Source organism: Ranitomeya variabilis, chromosome 6 (assembly GCF_051348905.1).
Source record: "Ranitomeya variabilis isolate aRanVar5 chromosome 6, aRanVar5.hap1, whole genome shotgun sequence".
In the NCBI taxonomy this organism is placed as follows: Eukaryota; Metazoa; Chordata; class Amphibia; order Anura; family Dendrobatidae; genus Ranitomeya; species Ranitomeya variabilis.
Genome location: NC_135237.1, coordinates 231,337,347 through 231,357,312, shown reverse-complemented (window position 1 = coordinate 231,357,312; position 19,966 = coordinate 231,337,347). Strand labels below are relative to the sequence as shown.

General features: G+C 42.9%; 1 protein-coding gene across 7 annotated transcripts in view; it reads right to left on the bottom strand.

The window, feature by feature from the left end:
* ERP44 (endoplasmic reticulum protein 44) overlaps positions 1 to 19,966 on the bottom strand; it is a 367,040-nt gene that overhangs the window by 242,494 nt on the left and 104,580 nt on the right. For 6 of the 7 annotated variants that reach the window (XM_077269495.1, XM_077269490.1, XM_077269493.1 and 3 more), the window contains one exon: positions 2,264 to 2,379. In XM_077269495.1, the coding sequence (XP_077125610.1) occupies positions 2,264 to 2,363 (100 nt within the window). In that variant the 5' untranslated portion in view covers positions 2,364 to 2,379. Of the gene's footprint in view, positions 1 to 2,263; positions 2,380 to 12,077; positions 12,277 to 19,966 lie in introns of all 7 variants that reach the window. The other variant, XM_077269494.1, reaches the window with a different exon arrangement.

The window sequence follows — 19,966 nt, the reverse complement described above, 5'->3', positions numbered from 1 at the left end:
GGTCAGCGCAGTTATACTGATTAACATGATACCTTGGTTGATGAAATCAGTCTTGTGGTTGCTTAATCCTTATTTGCAGTTTTGAGTTAATGATATGATGGTGCTTCAGGGCAGCCTGTGAGGGGATCTGCATGTGGTGCTCTGGTTGGGTATTCATAATGCAGACGGCTGACAGGTCACTGATCAGTTTGCATAATAAATACCTGCACATATTGAAGGAAAAAAAAAAAAACTTCCACAGGCAGGTGCCGGACGTAGCCCCTGCACTGCAGCATAATCGCATGTTTAGTGTCCTAGTAATAACCGTTCTCGATGCTAGTGAGCAAGTACAAAAAACAAACAAAAAAAACAAATTTGAAAATGGCAACAGGTATCCGGGTTCCGGAAGAAGCTGCATCAGGAACTCGGGATACCTGGAGTGCTCCCGATAATCAGCTGTTTGGTGCTGCAGCTGCATGTTTCGTGGCTGTGTGACAGTCACAACAAACAGGCTCTCCATGCATATGTTGTGACTGTCATACAGCTGTAACACATGCAGCTGTGGTGCCGAACAGCTGATTATCGGGAGCGCTCCAGGTTCCCGCTGCAGCTTCTTCGGTAAGCGCTATAGCTTGCCGAACAAGGAGGGAACCGACGATGTTCGCTCATCTCTACTCACTTGTAATAACTTGTATGTGCAACAGATGCTTGAATGAAGTTGGAGAGGGGGGGGGAACACACCAATTGATGTACATCTTTCTTTGTTTGTCATCTCTGCAGAGAGACTAGGCAAGGCTCGTTGGAGTCGATATTGTACTTTTAGGCTATGTGCCCACGTTCAGGAATGTTTGCGGAATTTTCCTGAGCAAATCCGGACTCCTTTCGCAGGAAATCCACTTGCAGTTTTAGCGCTTTTTTTTGCAGATTTTTCACGGTTTTTTTCGGAGGTTCCCAATACAATATAGCAGCAAATCTGCAAATTTTCCGCAAAATTAATAAACATGCTGCATTTTTTTCTGCAATGCGTTTTTTTGCGGAAAAAAAATGCAGCATGGGCACAAAAATTGCAGAATGCATTAAAATGATGGGATGCTTAATGTAAGCGTTTTTGCAGCTGAGAACTGCCGAAAAAAACGCAAACAATCCTGAACATGGGCACATAGCCTTAGGATTGCTTCTTCTAATAGGTGGCACTAGAGTTCAAGTCCTCTTCCTCACTGAAGAGACTATTTGCATATTTCTCAGAGGAGCAAAGAGAAATCTTCTCTTGCAAAGAGAAATCTTACCCCTTGGATGACGCTCTTTATTAGAACAGCTGATTGCAAGCAAATTATTTGAGCAGGAGAATGCCAAGATGGTATTACCCTTTAAAGAAAACCTGTTACAAGGTCAAAAGTGGACAGCTTTTGCTCATATTTTACACCCACTGATTTACAGTATTTTATTATTTTTTTCTTTATAAAATCGGCATATGGTTCCAGATATGTGGGCCTTTTAATTCAGCTAACTTTTATGGTCTTACCAAGGGGGTGAATTAAGAAAAACAAAAAATACAAAACGGATTACTCAGGGGAGCAGCAGGAATAAAAGTAAGGGTAAAAACTGTTGACTTGGTAACGTCCTCTTTAAATCTATTAATAAAATACATAACATTAGTAAAAGGTTGTAATCGTTTAACAGTTGGCGGCAAAACAATGTTTTACAAGTGAAATATTGAACCCAAAAATATAGACATGGTATTTACAAGTCAAAAGGAAAATGCACAAACAGGATTCTAAATATTAGAATATATATATATATATATATATATATATATATATATATATATATATATATATATATATATATATATATATATATATATACACATGTTATATAGCACCTTGCAAACTAGGGGCTTGTACCTCTGACGCACTGGTAGAGTGCCGGGCAGCCTGCCTAATCGAATAGTAAAAGCATGTAATAAGCCGTTAACTAGGCACTGTGCTAAATGTGTGGGACTGGCGCCCTATTGCAAGCTTCATTTGCGTGCAATCCCAATACTAGGCAATCACCCCCTCCATAGATTGCTGGGCTGACAGTGGTGGTTTCAGCAGTATTTTGCACCATTGTTACCTCCTTTAGTAAGAGGGGCTGCTGCATCCAGTTTTGCATTTTCCTTTGTGACTTTGGCTGGTTGATAACATTGCCTTTTTGTGATGTGTACAAATGAATTATTTTGGGAATTTTTAAAGTTCCTTTTATTGCTTTGAAAATATATTAAAATTATAAGACTTCTACTCACAATGTTGATCACAGTCCACTCTGGCAAACACAACTTTATTTCTGTCAGGATATTCTTCGTTAATGATATTTGAAGCTTCCTCAAATATAGGATGCAACATTTGACTGAATCTGCACCTAAAACATTAAAAGAAAAAATTATATATATATTGATCGACCACTGAAATACTCCAGTTCTCGGTACTCGAATCCAGCTTGTCGGAAGCTCGGATATGCTCGACTCAAGTAGTGGGCATAATGGAAGTGAATGGCAAATTCTAGCAGTTTTTCAGGGGAAAAATATTCTCTCGCAAAAATCCCTGTGGCTCCCCAATTCTGCCAAAATGTTTTCTTGCAGTCCAAAGGGGCGTTATTTCAAAGTTCTCTTGGGGGGTATGTACTCTATATCCTCTATCTCTTCCGAATACGGCGATTGGCAACTTCTGGGAGGAAAGTGCACACCCCCCTTGAGAAAACTCTCTGAACAAACGCCGAGTTGAAGTTCAAGCAGAGATTTCACATACTGTGCTCCAAAAAAAAAAATTTCAGTATCTATGCAATCAAGTGACAAGATGGAAGAGCATCATTATCAGGGGACTTTTTTTTTTTTTTTTATGAGGTATTTAACACAAATTTTTTTTTTTAGTGACAGGCCTTTAACCCCTTCAAGACGCGGCCCTTTTTCATTTTTGCGTTTTCGTTTTTCGCTCCCCTCCTTCCCAGAGCAATAACTTTTTTATTTTTCCGTCAATATGGTCATGTGAGGGCTTATTTTTTGCGGGACGAGTTGTACTTTTGAACGACATCATTGGTTTTACCATGTCTTGTACTAGAAAACGGGAAAAAAATTCCAAGTGTGGTGAAATTGCAAAAAAAAGTGCAATCCCACACTGGTTTTTTGTTTGGCTTTTTTGCTAGGTTTACTAAATGCCAGAACTAACCTACTATTGTGATTCTCTAGGTCATTACGAGTTCATAGACATCTAACATGTCTAGGTTATTTTTTATATAAGTGGTGAAAAAAAATTCAAAACTTTGCTTTAAAAAAAAAAAAAAAAAAAAAGTGCCATTTTCCGATACCCAAAGTGTCTCCATTTTTCGTGATCTGGGGTCGGGTGAGGGCTTATTTTTTGCGTGCCGAGCTGATGTTTCTAATAATACCACTTTTTTGCAGATACGTTCTTTTGATCGCCCGTTATTGCATTTTAATGCAATGTCGCGGCGACCAAAAAAAGGTAATTCTGGCGTTATTTTTTTTCGCTACGCTGTTTTGCGATCAGGTTGATGCTTTTTTTTATTGATAGATCGGGCGATTCTGAACACGGCTATGCTAAATATGTGTAGGTTTGATTTTTTTATTTTTTTTAGGATGGGGCAAAAGGGAGGGTGATTTAAACTTTAATATTTTTTTTTATTTTTTTCATATTTTTAAAAAACATTTTTTTTTTTTTTTAAACTTGTGCCATGCTTCAATAGCCTCTACGGGAGGCTAGAAGCTGGCACCACTCGATCGGCTCAGTTACATGGGAGCGATCGTCAGATCGCTGCTATGTAGCTGAGATGCAGGCTTGCTATGCGCGCCGACCACAGGGGGGCACTCACAGTAGGCCAGCATCAGTAACCATAGATGTCTCAAGGACCTCAATGGTTACTGTCCTGACACATCGCCGACCCCCGATCATGTGACAGGGGTCGGCGATGCGCTCATTTCCAGCCACGCGGCCGGAAGCGGTAGTTAAATGCCGCTGTCAGCGTTTGACAGGTAATAGAGGCGGGTGAATCGCGATTTCACCCACCGCTATTGCGTGCACATGTCAGCTGTACAAAACAGCTGACATGTTGCGACTTTGATGTGGGCTCACCGCCGGAGCCCACATCAAAGGGGGAGACACGACATGTGCAGTAATAGTACGGCGCATGTCGTGAAGGGGTTAAGTCACGTTCAATTGAAAAAAAGTTCACCTTGATTTTATGTTTACACAGTATTAATTGATTTTTATTTTGATGACTATTTAGCACCAAACCTCAAGTTGCAAACTTTATAAAATTATTTTGTTTTTATCTGCAAAATCTCGGTAGAGTGTAGACATTTGATTAATATGTGGATTTACTGTGGACCTTACGGACTGAAAATTATTGGGTGTAATAGGTGCAAATTCAGCAAAAAAGAAACAAGAGTCCGAACGTATCGTTCTAGACACTACTGACCAATATCATTACTTGAAACAGCATAGCCAGCTACTAAATTCTAAAAACTTAACATTTAATATGTATACCTTTAAAATTAATACATTTCCTTTAAAATCACTTTGGTGCTCATGTTTAACAGTGCACTAAATAGAAAAATTGGCACGATCTCACCCCGTCACTCTTTCTCTCCTTGTTGTGGATTTCTTGTCAGAAGCGCGACATAGGGGAGAGACAAATAAACCACTTTGGGGGGGAGGGGGGAAAAAAAAAGGGAGATTTTAAACCTGTCTTCCCTGCCGTGCCCGGTGCGTAAGACTCCCACCCTAACAAGGGCAGTCCCCAAGTTTTAACCTGCTTAGTGGGGCCCTTTCATATATATAGCCACCCTGGATAGTGTATCTTCTTTTCCCGACGCGTTTCCCTCCCCGTTCTGGGGGTTTATCAGGGGAAAATGTCCAGGTCAAATAGAGGTATTCTGCAGTGGCAGATACAGCCTCATTCGGTAGCAACCTCCGTGTATGAGGATCAAATGGACCATTTAGTAGCTGGCTATGCTGTTTCAAGTAATAGGTGCAAGTTCGATGCAAATGTTATCCCATTTCATGACCCATGACTCCATGAGGGCTCCGATGCCGATCCTGCATGTTTTCTGGCACATGTCAGCTGATTTCAATCCACCCGCAGGTGTCAACATGTTAAATGCCACTGTCAATCTTTGACAGCGGCATTTAACATGGCTGCGCCAAAAGTGTGTCACTAATCCTGCCCATTGGCACTAATGTCACATTCTCGTGGGCTGTCGATGTATTGGCATGACAACCTGGGTCTGCAGGAGACCCCTGTGGATGGCAATGCTGATCTGCTGAGCGCCTCCCTGTGGATGGTGCTCATAGGAGAAGATCATTTTAGCTACACATAGCAGGGCACATGTTTGGCATTGCCGCATTCCGAATCGTCTGATTTACCAAAATATAAAAAGAATTAATCCGATTAGTGAACGTTGCAAAGAGAAAAAAAAAAAAAAGTCAAAAACAGCAGAATAACTTTTTTTTGCTTGTTTTTGGTTGCCACAACATTGCATTTTATTGCAATCAAAACAGCGTACCTACACCAAAATGGTATCAATAAAAATGTCAGCTTGGCGGGCAAAAAATTAGCCCTCTCCCAGCCAAAGATCCCGAAAAGTGGAGAAGCTATGGGTCTTGGAAGTTTATTTTTTTGCAAACTTTGGATTTAAATATTAAGAAAAAAAAAATCTATGCATGTTTGGTATCTGAACTCAATGACTTTGAGAATCATAATGGCAGGTCAGGTTTAGGATTTCGTGAACATGATTATATATATATATATATATATATACATATACATACACACACACACACATATATATATCTATATCTATATATATATATATTGTGAGGTACCAAGGGGAGAAGTACTAGAAAACAGATATGTTTCTCCCCGTTTCATTTCATATGTCTCCCAGTATTGATTGTGAAGCTGTTTATTTCACTGTAATCTGGTCCTGGTTTCTTTAGTGATCAGCGTGGAAAGGACTGGTGCTTCCCCTCCACACATGCAGTCCAGGTTTTGGTCTCCTGACTGCTTCAGCTGATATAATCAAGAGCTGCTGGGATCTCACTCTCATCATCTGCTGGTCTGGGAAGCTGACACAGTAAGGCTACGTTCACACGATCCGTTTTTCACTGCGGATTTTTCCGGTCCTTTTTCGGGGAAATCCGCAGTGGAAAACGGCGGTGCTTCTCTCGGCGGATTTGTGTCCTTTTTCTTCTGCGGATTCCACTGCGGGTTTCCAACTGCAGTTTCCTATTGGTGCTGTTGGAAACCCGCAGCGGAATCCGCTGAAAGAATTGACATGGTACTTCTTTTTTCCGTTGGCAAATCCGCGCGGATTTTCCAGCGAAAAAAAGGATCGTCGGCACAGCGGGTTTTGTTTTCCATAGGGTAACATTGTACTGTACCCTGCATGGAAAACGGCTGCGGATCCGTAGCTGCAATTCCGCTACGGATCCGCAGCAAAAAACGGATCGTGTGAACGTAGCCTTAGGCTGCATTAACTTCTCTGTTATTGTGTAGGTTTATTTTGTAGTTAGAAACTTATTGTTAGTTAGTGGCCAGACGGCCTTAGATATTTTATTTCATGTTTGGCACGTGTAACATTGTACGACAAGTGTGTACAATAAATACGCCTTGGTGCATACCTGTGTGGAACTCGCTAACCTGCTATTGTCTGTTGTGACTCCATAGCCACCTGCTTGGGCCAAAGCAAAGATCCCTGCTGAGCTATATTCCCACAATATATATATATTTTTTTTAAATAAAAAAAAATTTGTGTAATTGCACTTTTGTTGCAATTTCACCTACACATGTTTTGTTTTTTTTTCCAGATTTCCAATACACGATATGGTAAAAACAATGGTGTGGCTCTTTGACAGCGATGGACTACCATTAAAATAGGTCAACAATATCAGATCATTGTAGGTCATCATTACCAGATTGGAGGGGTCTGATATCCGGCTTCCCCTATAGGTTGTTAACAGTATAGTGGTTTGTTTCAATGGGAAATGAGCTGCAGCACTAGCAAATTATACAAAGCTGTTGTGTATTGGCTCAGCACACAGTTTGCAGTTTCAATGGCAGATGTAAAGAGCTGATTGGTAGAAGTTCAATACCTGCCATAACGACTAATCTGATATTAAGAATAACAATAATAATCTTTATTTTTATACAGCGCCAACAGTCTGCAGCGCTTTACAGTTTGCACACATTATCATCGCTGTCCTCGATGGGGCTCACAATCTGAATTCCCTATCAGTATGTCTTGTAATGTGGGAGGAAACCCACGCAAATACGGGAGGACATTTTGATGGTCTACCCTAAGAATTGGCTATAAAAATCCTTAAAATATCCTTTTAATACCAAATGTGTAGCATATTTTATATGTCAGGTATACGTATGAGTTAGATGAGACAATATGATTGAATACGGAGTTTTGTACAAAAGTCCTATATAGAGTCCTACTGGTAAAATTCCAAGATATGAGGTAGTGCAGTCATAATTAAAGGGAACCTGTCACCCCCAAAATGGAAGAGGACGTCATCGTAAGAAGATGGGAGGCCCCGGACCGGACCGCGACACCCATCGTACCGGGACCGCCCCTGGGTGAGTATAATCTAACCTCTTTTTCTTACCTTTCAGGTTAAGGTACCGTCACATTAAGCGACGCTGCAGCGATAGCGACAGCGATGCCGATCGCTGCAGCGTCGCTGTTTGGTCGCTGGAGAGCTGTCACACAGACCGCTCTCCAGCGACCAACGATGCCGAGGTCCCCGGGTAACCAGGGTAAACATCGGGTTACTAAGCGCAGGGCCGCGCTTAGTAACCCGATGTTTACCCTGGTTACCAGCGTAAAAGTTAAAAAAACAAACAGCACATACTCACCAGCGCGTCCCCCAGCCTCTGCTTCCTGACACTGACTGAGCTCCGGCCCTAACAGCACAGCGGTGACGTCACCGCTGTGCTTTCACTTTCAGTTTAGGGCCGGCGCTCAGTCAGTGTCAGGAAGCAGAGGCTGGGGGACGCGCTGGTGAGTATGTGCTGTTTGTTTTTTTAACTTTTACGCTGGTAACCAGGGTAAACATCGGGTTACTAAGCGCGGCCCTGCGCTTAGTAACCCGATATTTACCCTGGTTACCAGTGTAAAATATCGCTGGTATCCTTGCTTTTGCTGTCAAACACGGCGATACACGGCGACCTAGCGACCAAATAAAGTGCAGACCTTCTAGCAGCGACCAGCAATTTCACAGCGGGATCCAGATCGCTGCTGCGTGTCAAATACAGCGATATCGCTATCCAGGTCGCTGCAACGTCACGGATCGCTGGCGATATCGCCTAGTGTGACGGTACCTTTACATCAGGGTCTTATCTACAGCATTCCAGAATGCTGTAGATAAGCCCCTGATGCTGGTGGGCTTAGCTCATCTTCCATTTTGGGGGTGACAGGTTCCCTTTAAACTAAACAGATGAATCCCCCATAAAATAACATAAGTAATCATTGTGGTTATTTAACCCCTTCACGACATGCACCGTACTAGTAATGCGCATGTTGTGACTCCCCCTTTGATGTGGGCTCCGGCGCTGAAACCCACATCAAAGTTGCAACATGTCAGCTGTTTTGTACAGCTGACATGTGCGCGCAATAGCGGCAGGTGGAATCGCAATCCATTTAACTAGTTAAATGCCGCTGTCAAACACTGACAGCAGCATTTAACTACCGTTTCCGGCCATGCGAGCCGAAATGCTCGCATCGCCGACCCTGTCACATGATCGGGGGTCAGCGATGCGTTGGCATGACAACCTGAGGTCTCCTTGAGACATACATGGTTGTTGATGCTAGCTGGCTGTGAATGCCACCCTGTGGTCGGCGCTCATAGCAAGCCTGTAATTCAGCTACATAGCAGCGATCTGGTGATCGCTGCTATGTAGCAGAGCCGATCAGGCTATGCCAGCTTCTAGCCTCTGATGGAGGCTATTGAAGCATGGCAAAAGTAAAAAAAAAAATGTTTTAAAAAATATGAAAAAAGTAAAAAAAAAAATATTAAAGTTTAAATCACCCCAATAAAAAAAAAAAAAATCAAACCTACACATATTTGTTATCACCGTGTTCGGAATCGCCCGATCAATTAAAAAAAAAAAGGATTAATCAGATCACTAAACGGCGTAGTGAGAAAAAAATTATTAACGCCAGAATTATGTTTTTTTGGGTCGCCGTGACATTGCATTAAAATGCAATAACAGGAGATCAAAAAAACGTATCTGCACAAAAGTGGTATCATTAAAAACGTCAGCTCGGCACGCAAAAAATAAGCCCTCACCTGACCCGAGATCCTGAAAAAATGGTAACGCTACAGGTATCGGAGAATGGCACAATTTTTTTTTTTTTCTTTTTATTAAAGTTTGGAATTTTTTTTCACCACTTAGATAAAAAATAACCTAGACATGTTTGGTGTCTATGAACTCGAAATGACTTGGAGAATCATAATGGCAGGTCAGTTTTAGCATTTAGTGAACCTAGCAAAAAAGCCAAACAAAAAACAAGTGTGGGATTGCACTTTTTTTTGTCAATTTCACCACACATCGAATTTTTTTCCTGTTTTCTAGTACAAGACATGGTAAAATCAATGGTGTCGGTCAAAAGTACCACTCTTCCCACAAAAAATAAGCTCCCACATGGTCATATTGACAGAAAAATAAAAGTTATGGCTCTGGGAAGGAGGAGAGTGAAAAACGAAAAAAAGAAAAAGGGCTGCGTCTTGAAGGGGTTAATCTTTTAAAAAGTGAAAGATTTTTGCCACAGGAAGATCACATGTTAAAAAAAACAAACAAATTAATAGACAGAGGATGAGCAATATAGACAATGCACAATCAGATACGTTAATTACATACTGAATGCAAACATTTCCAGATTGAACAAAACAAAAGCTTTATGGTAGGAATTGTGTCCTGGGTCTTTTGTGAATATTATGCAATGCTTCGAGATATAGAGTGCAATATGTATTGTTAGTATGTGTATGTTATGTTATGTTAGTATGTGTTCCTGTATAGTATAGCATAAGTGTGGGGAACCTCATGCACGAAGGGCCCTCGATGACCTTTTATCTGGCCCCTGGGAAGATTCCCAGGGACTGCAGTGCTCCGGCTGGTAGCTGCATTTTGACAGCTGCTGCCCCTTTAAATTTTATCTTACTCTGAGCACACTTACACAGGGTTCACTACTGAATGGTGCGGCACATGCATTGTAAGATTACTTTCTCTTGCCGACAAGTGTCAGGATGTACACTGTGAGCGGAGTTAGCACATGATGCGCTCCCATCCTACAGCAGAAGACAGCAGTATCACCAGTGATAAGTACACCGCAGCACCATATCAGCTGTGATGACTATACTGCAGCCCAAGTCTGCTGATGTATTTACAGCAGCCTCAGTCTCCTATGATTGTATATACAGCAGTTTCTGACTCCAACGTTATGTACACAGCAGTCTCTGTTTCCTATGTAATGTATACACTGCAGATCTCCCACTGCTTCAGTTCTTTAAAAGTAACTTGAGCTGTGAAGGATTTCCCACTCTAAGGGTACCGTCTCACTATACGATTTACCAACGATCACGACCTGCGATACGACCTGGCCGTGATCGTTGGTAAGTCGTTGTGTGGTCGCTGGGGAGCTGTCACACAGACCGCTCTCCAGTGACCAACGATGCCGAGGTTCGCTGGTAACCAGGGTAAACATCGGGTTACTAAGCGCAGGGCCGCGCTTAGTAACCCGATGTTTACCGTGGTTACCAGCGTAAAAGTAAAAAAAAACAAACCGTACATACTCACCATCTGATGTCCGTCAGGTCCCTTGCCGTCTGCTTCCCGCTCTGATTGAGTGCCGCCGTAAAGTGAAAGCAGATCACAGCGGCGACGTCACCGCTGTGATCTGCTCTCACTTTCCGGCCGGCAGACAGTCAAGAGCGGGAAGCGGACGGCAAGGGACCTGACGGACATCAGATGGTGAGTATGTACGGTTTGTTTGTTTTTTACTTTTACGCTGGTAACCATGGTAAACATCGGGTTACTAAGCGCGGCCCTGCACTTAGTAACCCGATGTTTACCCTGGTTACAAGCGATCGCATCGCTGGATCGCTGTCACACACAACGATCCAGCGATGACAGCGGGAGATCCAGCGACGAAAGAAAGTTTCAAACGATCTGCTACGACGTACGATTCTCAGCAGGGTCCCTGATCGCAGTAGCGTGTCAGACACTGCGAGATCGTAACTATATCGCTAGAACGTCATGAATCGTGCCGTCGTAGCGATGAAAATGCCACTGTGTGACGGTACCCTAAGAAGACATACAGTGTAATATACATTTGTGTTTGGTACGACTTACTGCTGCGAGTTCAACAAAACATAAAGCAAAGAGTCTCCTGCATGCTAGACAACACAAATTTTGAAAAGCAGTTACGAGTAGTTACATCATTCATACCACCCAACATCACAGTAGCTCCAAAGAGAAGCAGTCTTAATCACATTAGCGGCAAGTCAATTAAATGTTTGACAAGATACAAGACACCCTATGCCAGATGCAGCCCCAAAACATAACTGAGCTTCCTTCATGTTTCACAGTAGGTACAAAGCTATCTGTTCAATTTTTGCATCTGTAAACAGCAGGGCTGTGGAGTCCAAGTCCATTTTGGTGGTGTTGGTATAAAATGGACCAACTTACTCCTAAAATATATCATAAATTGGGTTCAGTAGTTCAATGCAGTCAGTGCTGTAAGTGTTTTCATACAAATTTGGGAAAGTTATAAAATGTCTTATGTCTGTTCTATTTCTGATCTAAGAGTGTAGGCTTTTAATTGAGATGAATTGGTGCTGCACTTTATATACATGATCAGTAGTGAGCAGTTGGAGTTGGAGTTCGGGAAATTGTAGTCGATGGTTTGGCTTGCATTTTGGCAAATTCTAGACTTGCTTTTTTATGGTTTGATTTCAACAATGGTTTCCTCCTTTTAGAGCTCTACCATGAAATCCACTTTGACCAAGACAGACAGATGGTGCGATCTCACATTGATGTACCTTGACCTTGGAGTTGATCTCTAGTCTTTTTTGGAAGTTGTCAGGCTCTTCGGTTACCATTCATATTATCTGTCTAAAATTTGTCACCAATTTTCCTTTTGTGGCCTTGTGAAGAGAGGTTGGCTATAGTCCCATAGATCTTACACACTTGAATAGTATGTGCAACTGTAGCAACAAGAACTTCAAGCTGTTAAGAAAACTATAGACAAATGTTAAAGGGAAAGGTTATAAGACCATATATATCCTCTCGAGACACTTCCCTTATATACGATACGATCAACTTTATTGATCCCGGGGGGAAATTACAGCAATACACACAGCAGTACATAAAATATTTGGACAAATCTTGCACAGGTATACCAACATTACATAACAAATACATGTGGGTGGTTCGGGTATATAAGTCACTGTTAATTGACATTAGTACACCAGCAATCAGTCATTATTGTCTACCACCCTTAGGAAATTATACATCCCCATAGCAGTAGGTACAAACAATTTCCTGAATTTCTCCTTTTTGCACCTTAGTAGGATTAGACGGCTGCTGAATGTGCTCTTCTGCTTCAAGAACAGCTCGTATAGTGGGTGTGTATTATTGTTCATTATAGCCCTACACTTCTTCTGAATTCTATCCTCCAATACCTCCTCAAATGAGTCCAGATGGAGGCCAACAGTCGCGCTTGCCTTCTTGATTAGTTTGTTGAGCTTATTAGCGTCAGCTACTCGCACACTACTGCCCCAGCATATGATAGCAAAAAAGATGGCGCTTGCCACAACGGACTGGTAGAACATTTCCAGCATTTTACTGCACACATTGATTGACCTGAGCTTCAGAAGAAAGTACAGTCTGCTCATTCCCTTCTTGTAAACCTTTTCTGTATGACACCTCCAATCGAGTTTACTGTCAAGGTGAATCCCCAAATATTTGTAGCTCTCAACAATCTCAACCTCCTGGCCAGCAATATTGATCGGTAAGTAATCCTCCTTTTTCTTTCTATAACTCCCCACCAACTCCTTGGTTTTCTTTACATTTAGTTCTATACAGTTAGTCCGGCACCAATCAACAAAGTCAGAAACCACCCTTCTATAGTCCTCCTCCCCCTGGCCCCACACAATGCCCCCTACAATCACTGAGTCATCTGAGAATTTTTGGAGGTGACAAAAATCTGATTTATACTGAAAGTCAGCTGTGTACAATGTGAAGAGGAAGGGTGAAGCACTGTACCCTGAGGGGCTCCAACACTGCCAGATACCACCTCCCCCATCCTTACAAACTGCGGCCTGTCCGTCAGGTAGTCATTTATCCAGTTTAACATCCCCTCATCTACCGCCATATCAGTCAACTTGTTACTTCGTAAGGATGGCTGTGAGGTATTGAAAAGCACTTGCAGTGCTTTGAAGGGACAAAAGATGTTGCTCTGCTATCTGAAAGTTTGTTCTAAGCTGCAATTAGGGATTGGGACTTTATTCCCTTCTGGTGGTTTATATATGTCACTGTAGCCTGGTTGTCTGACATAACTCAGACATGGCGACCCAGGATGAGAGGAAGAAAGCCCTGTAGAGCCCTTTCCACCGCCCACAATTCTTTTAGGTTTGATGACCTTCCCTTCTCGAGTAGTGTCCAAAACACCTGAATTGTTTGACTCCTCAGATGTGCCCCCCACCCCAAGCTGCTTGCATCTGACATGTGGTTTACTGGTCTCACACATTGGACTCCTGATGTTAAGTTTGCCATGTCCGTCCACCACATGAGGGCATTTCTGACCTCTAAAAGAAAAAGCCAAGCTCTCTATTCTAAACAGTATTTTAGTGATTTGAAGCTGAATTGTGTGGAACTGGGCCCATCTGACTGCTAGGATGCAGGATGTTGGGGTTCCCAACAGGGGCATAGCTGTCCTTAAGGTCATCTTTGGAAGCTCAATGGTTGACAAAGCCAGATTTACAACCTTGTCCACCTTGGCTGGGTAAGAAACAAGCCTGAAGTTCAGAATTCAGAACAAGGCCCAGAAGGCTTGTACGCTTACGGGTTTTAGTCTTGATTTGTAAGAGTTAACCATCCACCCAGATTTTGTAAGACAACTGTCACCTCTTTCAACTGTGTAGCACAGTGGTCCTCCTAACTTCCTATGAGGAAGTTGTCTAGATAAGGAATGAGGACTGTGATACAGATGCGTAGAAAGGCTGACATCTCAGCTATTAACTTGGTCAAGACACTGGGAGCTACTGACAACCTAAAGGGAATGGCTCTGAATTGTAAATGTCTGATCTTTCCTCGTATGTATAGGTCCACTCCTAGGTATCTCTGATAATCAGGATGTGACAATAAGTATCCTTAAATTCGCCAACCACCATAAAGCAATTGTGGTGACGTTTAATGGTCGTAGTCACAGACTCCATATTGAAAGGTTGATTTTTTTTTATCAAACTATTGAGACCCTTCAGATTGGTGATTGTACGGATGATGGTTCTGAATGAGCCATTAGTTTTATTTATTTTTTTTTTTTAGATAAAAACAGAGGTTAAATAAAATCCCCCCCCCTTTTTGTTTGATCTTGCTTAGAACCTGCTTCTCTACTAGGCCCAAGTTTTCTAGCTGTTCCGCTGATCTTCTGATGGGGGTAATTACAAAAGACTGATGCGGCAGATGGTAGAATTCTATTTTCAGGCCTTCACTTACAATAACCGGGACCCTGATGCTGGAAGAGATTTTCTCCCAGGCCTATTGGAGAGGGAAAGCATTCCCCCTACTGCTGGCCTGGCGTCATTGTGAGGACTTTTTGGAAGAGGAGGGTGGACCTCCAAACATGAAACCAGTTTTTGTACAATCCTGACAAAGGATTGTATCTGAAACATGCGTCGGGGCGCGTGGCTGTCCGTACCGACATGACCACACAGGTATCTACTCTTTATTTTACTATCTAGCCTTATTGAGCATTTTGTGGCCTTCTTACCTGGGTGCTGCATCGCCACTACGATGTACCTATACAGCACTGTGGGTTTCTGGCGCAAACCTGGGTCATTTTACATTTGGCAAGATTTGTGTGTTTTTTCTAACTGCTATATAATTGCATTCCGTGTCACTATGTGGTATTACGGATACCCCGTTTGCTCTTATACATATGCACCTGCACTCTTCCTTTTTGCCACCTTTACTCATATAGGTTACCTGTGTGTTTATGATTTGTTGGGGCACATCCATGACTACATTCTACTATGCGCATATTTGCCGTGCTGACATACATTGATTGTTTTTAATAATAGGCACTAACCACCTACGATTCTTGTAGACTATACATTTTACTAATATCCATATGGATTGATTACAATGTGTACATTATATATACACTGTTCCAAATTATTATGCAAATAATATTTCCTCATTTTCTCTAAATTATCTATCTGAATTGCAGTCATTTTCCAGTCATCTACTATTCTAGTATAATTGCAATGTTTTAGAACAAACTGCCTATGAAAACAGTATCTTTTTAAAAAAAAAACACTCAAAATGCATGTTCCAAATTATTATGCACAGCAGTTTTCAACCTTTTTTTTTTTTATTTTGAAAAAAAAAATGGTCAATTGTGAAGTTATAAGCATTATCAGCTTATTACAAAATGAAATCAAACAGTTTTCAAGTGATAACTTTATTCTAGGTGATGCTACATTTGCACATAGGACCCCTTGTTCGAAAGCATTAAGCTACTTACGGGTAGCTGCGTTTTTCGGAGGCCCATGACAGCACTACGAGAGAGGGGATCCGCCCTTCAGGAACAGGAAACCTACAGAGATACAAAAGGGCGGCACCTCTCCCTATGCATCAGTTGTATATTAGAGCCTGAGAGGACTACCGCGGTTAGTAGCACACAAATATTATATACAGTTTATATACAAAACTAATCCAATACAAATACCACACGTGAGATCTATATATATCTCATTATATACATTATAGGAAGTGCAACCCCCCGTGAATAGGGAGGGAACTAAGGGTGCTGTCATGGGCCTCCGAAAAACGCAGCTACCCGTAAGTAGCTTAATGCTTTATTCGGACTCCCATGACAGCACTACGAGAGAATTACAGAGATGTAAAACTACCTTAGGGAGGGACTATAGCCTGCAGCACCCTTAACCCGAAGGTGAGATCAGAGGAGCACCCTAAGTCCAACCGATAGTGCTTGAAAAAGGTGGAAGGGGACGACCACGTAGCTGCCTTACATATCTGGTCGATTGATACTCCAGATCTTTCCGCCCAGGATGTAGCCATGGCCCTGGTGGAATGCGCCCTCAGATTCTGCGGAGCCGGACCGCCACCTGCAGTATAAGCCAGAGAGATAGCCTCCCTAATCCACTTCGCTAGTGTGAACTTCGAAACTCTAAGCCCTTTCCTAGGACCTTGGAAGGATAAAAATAACGCATCCTCTCTCTTCCAAGCGTTAGTGGCTGTGATGTATTCTAACAGGCATCTCCTAACATCTAATGTATGGAGTAGTTCTTCTTTGGCGTTAGAGGGGTTAGGGAGAAATGATGGTAACACTATCTCCTGTGATCTGTGAAAATGTGAGGCGACTTTTGGCAAATAGGCGGGGTCCGGTTTTAGGACTACTCTGTCCTGTAAAAACTCTGTATATGGGGAGAGTCTAGAGAGCGCTTGAATGTCCCCTACTCTACGAGCAGATGTTATCGCTACCAAGAACGCGGTCTTGAGGGACAATAATTTAATTGAAGCAGAATGTAAGGGCTCAAACGGTTCTCTAGTCAAGGCTGACAGGACTAGGTTGAGATCCCAAGGTACCGACCTGTTCTTGTGTATAGGTCTAGCTCTACTGGAAGCTTTTATAAACCTTGATACCCAATAGTTATTAGCAACGTTACAAGAAAACAGGGCCCCCAGGGCTGAGACTTGTACTTTTAGTGTACTCGTGGATAGGTTTAACTCTAACCCTTTCTGCAGGAATTCTAAAATTTGGTTAATTGGTAACCCTTCTTCAATTCTGAAATCTGAAGAGGCCAAGAACTTCCTCCAGGTTCTAGAGTAGATCTTTGTTGTTATATTTTTTCTACTCTTCATAAGGGTATCAATTAAGTTTGGGGAAAAACCTCTGTTTTTTAATAATGACCTCTCAAACACCATGCCGTCAAATGGAGCCCCTTCACCTGCGGATGGGTGATCGGACCTTGATGGAGTAAATTGGGAATGTCCGGAAGTACCCAGGGGTCTTCCACCGACATGGTCCTGAGCCACGCGAACCAAGCTCTCTTGGGCCAGAAAGGGGCGACCAGTATGACCCTTGCTCGGTCCTCCCTTATTTTCCTGACCACAAGAGGTAATAGGCCCAGCGGGGGAAACGCATAAGCCAAACGGAAGTCCCATTTGATCAAGAAGGCGTCCACTGCCAACGGATTCTCCCTGGATTCAGAGAACAGAATTTTTTTTTCTGTTGTCCCTGGTGGCAAACAGGTCCACGTCTGGATGACCCCACATGTGGACAATCTGACCGAAGATGTCTCTGTTCAGGGACCATTCCCCTTGTTTTAACGTGTTGCGGCTTAGAAAGTCCGCTTTTATGTTTTCTTTCCCTTTTAAATGTAGAGCAGTTAAAGATAGTAAATTGCTCTCTGCTGTCTGGAGAAGGCGGTCTGCTACTTCCATCAGAGATTCGGAGTGTGTTCCACCCTGGTGGTTTACGTAGGCTACTGCCACCTGGTTGTCGGAGAGGATCTTGACATGGTGACCCTGTAGATACACGAGGAGTTTTTTAACTGCTAGCTCAATAGCCATTAACTCTCTCTGATTGGAGGAAGCTGATGTTTGAGGGTCCCATAGCCCTTGAACTACGATGTCACCCATGTGCGCCCCCCATCCCGTAGGGCTGGCGTCAGTTGTTATTACACGAGTCACATGTGTCACCCAGGGAACTCCTGCCGACAGATTGCCTTCTACTAGCCACCATCTGAGAGATGTAAGTACTACTGGACTTAACGTCACCTGACCCTGCAAGGACCCCTGTAAGGCTCTATCATTGTCCAGAACCTCAAACTGTAAAGGTCTGGTATGGAATTGGGCCCAACGGACGGCAGGAATGCACGAAGTTAGGGATCCTAACAGTGACATAGCCTGTCTAAGGGTCATGGATGGTTTATTAATCGCCTTCAACACCTGTTGTTGAATGTGGAGTAATTTATCAGGCGGCAAACAGCATTGTTGGGTCTCTGAATTTAATAACAGTCCGAGGAATCTCTGAATTTTTAGGGGCTGTAAACGGGATTTGTCATAATTTATAATCCAGCCCAGATGTTCTAGTTTGGCTATGGCTGTCATTGCTTGCGAAAGGCAATGATCTGCTGAATTCCCCACAATAAGGAAATCATCCAGATAAGGTATTATGAGGATATCGGATTCTCGCAAATATGCCATAACCTCAGCGACTACCTTGGTAAATACCCTAGGAGCTGCAGAAATGCCGAAGGGAAGGGCTCGATATTGAAAATGACGAACAATTCCCTCTATAGACACCGCCACCCTCAGGAACCTCTGGAAGTTCTCATGGATAGGAACATGATAGTATGCGTCCTTAAGATCTACAACTACCATAAAGCAGTGTTTGAACAACATCTTTATTGTAGTACTGATAGACTCCATTTTGAAGGTTTTATTAACCAGGAATTCATTAAGAGATTTAAGATTAATGATGGTCCTAAATGACTTATCTGGTTTTTGAATCAGAAATAGAGGAGAGTAGAACCCTCTTCCTCTTTCTGAATCTGGGATCTCAATCAGCACCTTTTTAAGACATAAATTGGTGACTTCAGCTTCCAAAGCCGTTTGTTCAATAGAGGAGGAACGTAAGGGGGTTAATTTGAACTTATCCCGAGGCCAATGGTCAAACTCCAGTCTCAGACCGTCTGATATAATGCCTCGGACCCAGTCACTATTAGTGATGTCAGACCATGCGGAAGAGAAGGCTGCCAATCTCCCTCCCACAGGGATTGCTAGTCATTGGTCTGACTTTTTACGTTCTTTTGAGGAACGGCGGAACATATAGCCCGTACCTCTCTTGCGTCTATCCTCCCATCTGAAATTATCTCTCGAGGGTGAGGACGCGCGTTTCCTTCCGCGACCAAACCTCCTTCTGTTGAAGGGGCGACGGTAAGATGCTGATGCCAGATTAGGGAACTTCTTCTTATCATCACCTGCTTTTTCAAGCAAGTCATCCAGAGTTGGTCCGAAGAGATATTCCCCTTTACATGGGATAGCGCAGAGCTTGGATCTTGATTGGATGTCACCGGACCAACATTTTAACCATAAGGCTCTACGAGCCGCGTTGGAAAGACCTGCTGCTCTGGCCGCCATCTTGACAGAATCCAATGAAGCGTCCGACAGGAAGGCCGCAGCATCTTGAATTACTGGGAGCGCATTCAGGATTGTATTCCTGGACGCACCTTCCTTAAGTTGTGACTCCAGCTGATTCAGCCAGACCATTAAGGATCTTCCTGTACACGTTGCGGCCACCGCTGGTCTCAGAGATCCAGCCGCCATCTCCCAGGTACCTTTAAGAAAGGTGTCTGCCTTCCTATCAAGCGGATCTTTAAGGGACCCCATATCCTCAAAGGGTAATGCGGCTTTTTTGGACGCTTTTGCCACCGCAGCATCTAGCTTAGGGGCTTTGTCCCAGGTATCAACCGCTGCATCCTCAAAGGGATACCTGCGTTTTAAAGCTGGTGGTAATGAGCCTTTTTTCTCCGGTTTCTTCCACTCTCGGAGAATTAACTCTTGAACTTTATCTATCACCGGAAAAGATCTGCGTTTCTTATGGTCTAATCCGCTGAACATTAATTCCTGCCTGGAAGGTTGAGTTTTTGGCTCTTCCAGGCCCATCGTACCCCTGACC